The 8,358-nt window shown below is 42.7% G+C and overlaps 1 protein-coding gene across 8 annotated transcripts in view; it reads left to right on the top strand.

Moving 5' to 3' along the window:
* The window catches only part of RAB27A (RAB27A, member RAS oncogene family), a 78,411-nt gene extending 72,426 nt beyond the window's left edge, over positions 1–5,985 (top strand). For 7 of the 8 annotated variants that reach the window (XM_025197059.1, XM_025197057.1, XM_025197058.1 and 4 more), the window contains one exon: positions 3,661–5,985. In XM_025197059.1, coding sequence (XP_025052844.1) covers positions 3,661–3,859 — 199 coding nt within the window. In that variant the 3' untranslated portion in view covers positions 3,860–5,985. The remainder of the gene's footprint in view (positions 1–3,660) is intronic. The other variant, XM_006017959.3, reaches the window with a different exon arrangement.
* Positions 5,986–8,358: the final 2,373 nt, after the last annotated feature.

Genomic DNA, 8,358 nt, shown 5'->3' with positions numbered 1-8,358 from the left:
GAAGAGCGTTCTAGGAAAAGAGGATGTGTTTTCATTGTTACCAAGCAGCGTGCTTGTGAATAGAGAGCCACTTAGCTCTTTTCAGATTCAGGCCTATAAAGACTCTTTAGGGGATGCAAGCATTTGGTTCAGAAATTCAGTATCATCTCTATATGCCAAGGCAACTAAATTGGTAAATAGTTGCATGCAGAGATGGAAAAGAACTGTTTGCATATTCAGTTCTCTAGAAAACAGTGGAGGTGGTGGTGATTGTATTAGACAAAGCCATTAACTACTTGGATTTGGGTGAAGTGATACCTGAACTTTTCAATATTATTCTCAGCAGGGAAAATCTAGGGCTTTGCTAATATGTAGCCTGTTTATTGGAGTAAAATGCTGGATTTGTGGATGAGAATGTACTCAGAAGAATTTTGGAGCAAAAAGAGGAAAAATAAAAAGGGAAATTCTACCTTTTTAGTATACACATCCCCTTAAAATTTTATCAAATGTATACCTGCTCTGTTTACCTCTTGTGTCAGAAGAATAATTGGAATAAATCAGGGTAATATCCACCTTTGCCCTGGAGCACAACTTTTTGAAAGTTTACTTAAATAACTAAAGTTTGTCACATGTATCAGATGTTCTGGGAGACGGAATGTTGTCTGGACTGGTAGAGAGGAACAGGAGCAGTAGAGGAGGGGCAAGGAGAATGTTGCAGAAAAGTTAAAATTTCTTTTGCATTTGTTCTTTCTGCAGTGGACTTTGGAGAGATCCCCCACTCTTTTTCCTGGGTATAAGGATAAGCTGTTGGTGGAGACTGAATTAAATTGAAAAAGGGTTAAAATAAAGATTAGATACAGTAAAAGTTGTGTTAACTGGCATTTTACTAACCAGAATACTCTATTAAGCAGAATTTCCAATATCCCCAGATACCAATCCTCACTTTAGCAACCGGAATCTTTGCCGAGTCTATCTGGCATGCACATCAAGTATTTGTGTTGTTTACATTAGTTAGTGATGCTGCTGATGGAGGAGCTGCTGGAAGCCCTTCTAGCTGATGATATCTGCATAGGCAGAGGGAAAAAATTTGGGGGGGGGGGTGCTGTGCACATGTGTGCATGCATTCGCGTCTCCATCCCCTCCCCACCCCGCCCCAGGCAGGAAAGTCTGTGGGAGAGGGGGCAGGGGGAGGGAAAAAAGGATCTGCGTGGGGCAGGGCAGAATTTTTAGATAACCAGCACCCTCCCCACCCCACTCATGCTGGATAACAAAGCTTTTACTGTATTTATTAGAAAGGGAACACTGAAACCAATTAAGTAACGGAAAATAAAAAAATTCCACAGTGGGAAAGTTATTCTATAATTAACCATTTAGGAGTTCCATCCTTTTGAAACCTTTGGCATCCACCCACTGGCAAAGTCAGCATTGAACTAGAAGACCAACTCTAGGTCTAATCAGAAATGGCAATTCCTGTTTTTCCTGTGAGCTGTTTGGCTACAATTATCTATTTTAAATAAGAGCAAAATAACCAGTGAGTCCTTAAGTTTTTTAAACTTAAAAATGTATATGCTCTAAAATAAATATTAAAACTGGGAAAGCAACTTGATTCGGCTCGGTAGCTAATGAAAAGTATGTAAGTGGGAGTTGCATTTGTAACTTCCAGCAGGTTTAACTCTGCTTTAAAAATATGGTTTTCTCTTGTGAAGCAGGTATTATTTAATATTTGCATTATAGCATAGTATAGTCAGAAAAAGGCAAGGAAGACAACTGGATAGGCACCAGACATAATTAATGTCTTGTATATTGATGTGAGAGGATGACACTAAATAATAAAGCCTCATGAGCACCACCATGTGGAGAATACTGAGCAAACAGCATTAGTTTAACATCTTAAGTGTTGTGATCTCCTGACTCCTTGTTTTAACAGTAGTAATAACAACAACCTAAATGTGTAGGAGCTCCGGTCATGGACCAGAACATCATTACTAGGCATTTTAGAAGCGCAGGGCAAAGAGACTCTTCAACAAAGGTGTGACAGCACTTTTTGGGTGCCTGTCACTTTAAGGGCTGGAAGCAGGCAGCTGGCAGGTGCAGGCCAGCCTTGACGTGGCAGCCATTTTTGATCCTTGCTGTCAGGGCTGGAGCAGCAGTCTGCTGCTGGTAGCCAGAGCAACAACACTCATCTGAGCCGCTGCTCCCGGAACAGCTTGGAGGTGAGAGCAGGAGCTGTGCGGGGAGCAGGAGGCTCCTGGTTCTGGGTACAGCTGGAAACTGCACCCTGCTGGGGAAGTGTGTCCTGGTGGGGACTCCCTGTGGTGAGGGAGTCCTCAAGAAATGCCAGGCCAGTTTACCTCCCTGGTGAAAGGTGGGTAGGGGTGCCTTAACCCCAGCCCCCACCATCTGATAGGTTATTGTGAGAGCAAGGGGGGCCAGGGACACTTATAAAGAAGCACCTGAGCCGTATAGGGGTGTAAGACCTGGGAGTAGGGGCCAGGCATGCTTAGAGAGAAGCACCTGAGCATAAGGGGATGTAAGACCCCAGGCCCTAATGAGAGGGCAGAGCTGAGGCCAGGCATGCCTAGAGAGAGGCACCTGAGCCTGAGGGAGTGTAAGACCCCAGGGCCCCAGTGTAGGGGCAGAGTGTTGGCCTAAGGAAGGGGTGAAGTGGCCCAGAGAGGGACTAGGGGCAGAGTCAGCCCAGAGTTTGGTGAATTGACTGGTCACCACTCAGATGAAGGTCACAGGAGAGACCCAAAAGGCTGAACCAGGGCCACTCAAGGAGTGAAGAAATAAGCCTGATGGCCTACATGATCACTCAAAGGGAGCAGGGTGTATGTGGCCCAGAACAGGGCAGTGTGAGAGAGGCCTGGTGAGAGCGGGCAGAGTGTCAGAGGCTCCAGTGAGAGGGGGGCAGAGTGAGTGTGGCCCAGAACAGGGCAGTGTGCAAGAGGCCTAACATTGAAATGAGTTTGGCCCAGCCTCAAGACATACAGTTTGTTACAACTCTAGCATCTGCAAGGCATGGGACATAAGGGAAGTTCGGAGTTAATGTAAGAGCCACCCTTGACATCAGAGCACTCGAAGGGCAGCCTTCCACCTAGTACCCTCTCTTTACATATTTAAGATCAAGGCATGGCAGGAAAGTAAGGCAGGCAGTTTTCCCAAAGACAGGTGGGCAGGCCAGTGTTGTAACCAGGCCTGGGAGTTTGCCCCCTCTCACAAACATTTTCTATTTTGGTTTATATTGTAAACCCTTCAACAAAGGGTTGAAATAATATAAGTATAAACCAAGAGACAACTGAGGATGCAGAGTAATATGGGAGTACAAAAAAACAGTGAGATAGTGTTGGTTGGCATGTGCACCACTGTACCAGTAGCCTAAGCCTTGTCAAGGGTTTTGTAGGTATTGCAGAAAGAAGTTTTGAAGGCGAACAATGGGGCAGCCTGGCAAAAGTTTGCAGGGAGTGCTTTCCAGATGTGAGGGACACAGAAGACGGCACAAAGGTGCTGCCTTTTCACTTGTCATGCCAGGGCCTTTTTCATGTCATTGGTTTGATTTCACTGACTTCTAAAGAGCAGCCTTTCTGTGCTGTCTATGAACATGGCTAGTGCCATGTATTTCCTTGGTTTCTATGAAGATCACACTACATGAGAGAATGTTTTCGATTTTGTCTTTTACAGAATACCGTATTTTGAAACGAGTGCGGCTAATGGAGCTAATGTAAGCAAGGCAGTTGAAACTCTGCTTGATCTTATCATGAAGCGGATGGAACGGTGCGTGGACAAGTCATGGATACCGGAAGGGGTAGTGCGTTCAAATGGGCATAGCTCTACAGAGCAGCTACATGAGGAGAAAGAGAAAGGCAAATGTGGTTGTTGAGAAACTTGATTGCAACAGTAATTTAACCTATACAATATTTATGTTCAAGTATAGTACAGTTGCATCTTAACGGATTCATTTATGGACCCCTCTTACCATATAGGTGTATAGTAATAAAGCAACCTTAATTCTTGGTATTCGCTTTCTAATAACAAGAGCATTGCTTGGCAGAGTTATAATTTATCAGAAGTTTGCCAATGATGTATTTTTAAGAGTTTGGTGACCCACTTAACATTCCCAACTTTCAGTACTGTCAAACTGTGACAGTGGTAAGTCCATCAGCAGAGCTTTTTTAAGTCCTGTTTGAACAGAAATGTTCCATCATCATATCGTTAATTTTGATAAAATGGAGAATGTATGTGCTTTGCATACCAGTAGCTTCTCCTTGTTGAAACAAACAATTGGTTTCTAGGGACAGGAATTAAAACAGCACTATTTATATGGAATAAAAAGCTGTCTGAGAAATGCCAAGGTGACACTTGTGCAATACTACTGATACATCACGCATTCTCGAATGTGATCTTCTAAATCCCAGTTGTACTATAGAAAATATTTGGTACAAACAGACTGCCTAACATAATTTGAATTCAAGAACATACTGAGGCATAGATATATGTAGGTGGCGTGTGTATGTGTGCATGTATATATGATTGCATCCATTTTATATACAAACTCTCTTATGTTTTTAACAGGAATTTAGGGAAAGATAAATACCAGCAAAATTTCATCAGAGCTAGTGCTTTGCACTGAATTGGCTTATACCAAGCATACGTTTGGAACATTTCTTCTTCAAATTTGGATCGAAAATTTTATAGTGGCCCCATTCTGGAGAGATACAGCTGCCTGAGACCTCAGTGTTGTTCCAATCAGTGTATCTGTAAATTTATAAAGCAGGTTTTCTTCTGTTTGCCTCTGGATCTTATACATCTTGGTTGTTGTATGTTTTGTTCATTTACTTTAGTCTCTCTTCAAAAAGATGAGAGATTCACATTTTGATCATGGAAATATCTACTTTGGTTTTGATAGATGATGTTGCATCTTGATCAGTTTTATCTTCATTACCATTTAAGGAATATTTAGTATTTTTACAATTATTTTCAGACAGATTATGTGATATGGCTAACAAATTATCGTTTATCCTAGCAAGATCCATAGAACTCTAAAGTATTGCTAAGTAAAGTCTTAAGTACCAAATTCAAATTCTTTCTATAGACTTCACAAAACTCCAAAGCTACTTTTTCTTTAAGAAATTAAATGTTTATGTATTTAAATATTCTGGTTAGTTTGACTCCTGCAAGTTCAGATAGACATTGACAGGTTATTTACCAACATCAGTTGTGATACAATAATTCTTTAAATAAAAATGAATATATTAAAGGACCAAATGTATTGATAAGAAGGGTAGTTGAGAAGCAAAATATACCTTTTGATATAACCTCTGTTTATAGCAAAATGCAAAAGTGTTAGAAATCACCGCTCATTCTCAAAATTCTGAAAAGCAATGCGTTTGTTCTTCAACCAACAAAACGTGTAAATATATTTAGTTTATTACAATCACACATGGGATTTTTAAACATGTGCAATAAAACTTGAATGCTAAGGAGCTATGACAGATGTTAAAGAAAATTCTGTTATGTAAATATATTGTATTTTCTATTATACAAAACCGAGAATCTAAAACACCTGTGGACCTGAATTACTGTAGTCTGATTCACAAGTGCCTTTTGAAATTGCCATCATCTGCATGGCCAGAGGAGTAAGAATTTTTTTCTGAAGACCACAATTCATCTCAGTGCACTAAGGTTTTTAATAAAGAAATGTAACCCTTGCTTTTCAGAGGGTCTCAATGGAATTTTGTCATGCATACTTTAATGGGATTTATGGGTTAAAAGCCCATCCACTGTCTGGAGAAAAAAAAAAAAAAAAAAAGTAAGGAGTACTGCATTCAACTACTGAGTTAAATGACTACTGAAATGGCTTAAAATATTTCCCTTTGACTACATATGTGTTTAGATTTTATACAAAATACTGAAATGGTTATATTTTTTATCCTCTATATTGTATGTATCTATTTACAGTGTACAAAAATAAAGTCTATCTTTATGAAATACCTTGGATTTAATACTATAAATATATTGGTTTATGTCAGGTTTCAGTCTGTTTGGGTTATTTCTAACAGCCCTTTTTGCTTTTGTTTTTTTTCATAAGAGATTAACCAGCATCATTTGAATCTCCTAACACTCTGTTACAGTGAAGTTAGCCAAAAATCAAAATTTCCAGACTTTAACATGTTGACTGTGTTCATGGGAACAGAGGTGCAGGAAAAAAAACCCTTAAATAATATGTTCCAGTACTTCTGATCAATAGGAAATGGTTTGATGAACCTGAATTGAAATATTCTATTTAGATTTTTTTTTTTTTTTGACTGGACTGAAGCCATTAATTTTGGTTCAGTTCAGTAGTAATCTATGCCTTTTCTCTTGAGGTAGCTGTAGTGCTGCCTCTTGAGCCTTAATTTGAGCACCATGTGCTCCCATTCTCTTCTATGGGTTGGGCTATCTAGTGAAACTACAGATCCTACAATACGCTAGAGTCAGAGCACCCCTAGCAAGATCCTGGTATGTCACAGGAGATGTAACTGAGCTTAAAAGGACTTGACCATACAGAAAAATGGAGGCAGAGATACAGCAATAGCTCAAGCAGATACATTAATGTCAGACTAATAGTTTGGTTTGACAAATGGAAATGTTTTGATTGTGGTTGACCTAATCTAAATCAAAATAGTTCTTGTTTCATTCACCTAATGAAAAAAAGCAATGGTAAAATCAAAATGTTCTCATAAAATATGAACTTTCTGTCAAATGTTGTTATGGGAAATTCCTAACCAACTCCATACCACTGATCAGAGTACAAAAAGGTTCCCTGAACACTTTTGAATGTAAAATGAAGGTAATGCGTGTGGCGGGCCAGTAGGCTATGCTGAGCCACCCGCCTCATTGCACCCAGCCTCCGATGGCTCCCCAGAGGTGCTAACTTCTAGCTGACCCCCTTCCTGGAGCACACCTGCAAGCCTGGTGTAGCACTGCCACCACCCGGACTCAGGTCTTTGTTTGGGCCCTGTGCTGCCTGGGATGCACAGACACTGTAGATGTAGGCGTAGCTTAACCCCAGCAGGATATATCTGGGTGCTTCTTATAGCCTGAAGCATAGAAAGTAAGCCTCCCTTAGTCAGCTGAGCTAAGGGAATAAAAAGGTATGCCCAATCCCTCTCCAGCATGTACCACAGAGCTTGTTATAGAGGATAGCTTTATTGGGTAGAGGGGGTAGGCTTGGGGAGAGGTACAAGTCAGAGAAGTATCAGAAGAATACCTCTGAGCAAACAGAAGCAGCGTGGTAGCCTTTTGACATGCTTCTAGAACACTGTTACTGGCTAAATTTCAGGTAAGTTATTTGCATGTTCATCTGGAGTCTGAAAGCGCTCCAGAGGGTGTGTGCTTACTCCCTGTTTCCATATATGTCCCCTTCCCCTTCCTCATGAGGACCCTTTTATACCCTGTTGTGACCTCATCACTAAGTTCCCACCAGAAGCAGCCCCATTGGCTGCTGCCTGGTGCTTCCAAATGACATCACCTTCCAGGTGAGGGACCTAGTCACATGACCTGCAGTGGTGGGGAAACTGAGACAAGGGGAGCAGGTCCCCCCTCCCTCAGGACTGTCTCCAGCCCAGGTCACAGCTCATTGGTAAATGAAACAGATGGGGGAGAGGCTGCCTGCTTACAGCAGTGAGGCAGACTGGGGGGGGCAATTCCTCCACACCGGGAACCTGGAGAAGAAGATTGTAGAAAAAGGAAAAACTTCTACTCAGGAAATGCCTGCACTGCTCCCTGCTGCATGTCAGAAACCTGGTTACTGGCCAGTTCCAAGAGGAATTGCTGCCAAGTAGAAAGCAGGCAGACATATGAGGTATGCTGGACGTGGCGAGGGGGTAGGAAGAAAGTAGGGAGGCATCAATAAAGATTTTCTTGGCCGATACTGATATCCGATTATTAACCAGCCATATTGGCCGACACTGATCCGATAGCTGATGTACAGGAATACAGCCCAGCAGCTTAGAGCAGCCTCCTGCCAGTAAGCCTGTGGTAAGGAAGATCGAGGCCCCCACAATGAAGGAGTGGGGCAGGGGCAGGTGCTACCCAGCCAGGGCAGTGAATGCAACCCTGAGGTCAGGAGTGGGGCAGAGCTGTGCGTGACTTGTCCAGAGGACATGGGAAGCAGGGGGCTCTCCACTGCTGCGCACACCCCCAGAGGAGGCATGTGCCTCCCCTGATTTGTGTGGGGTGAGGGCAGGCTGCTCACTGCGGGCTCGGGGCCAGAGGCTGTGCCAGCCTCTTCCTGGTGGCGAGGCTGGGCTGGGGCTGTCCTCAGAGTGGGCGGGGGCAGGGCAGACTCAGCTGCATGGGGTGGACAGCAGCACCGGGAGGGGTGGCTATAAGGGGGCT

This window comes from Alligator sinensis, unplaced genomic scaffold, assembly GCF_000455745.1.
Source record: "Alligator sinensis unplaced genomic scaffold, ASM45574v1 scaffold250_1, whole genome shotgun sequence".
Lineage (NCBI taxonomy): Eukaryota > Metazoa > Chordata > Crocodylia > Alligatoridae > Alligator > Alligator sinensis.
Note: the sequence above shows the minus strand (reverse complement) of the source record. Positions and strands in the feature narration are given on the sequence as shown.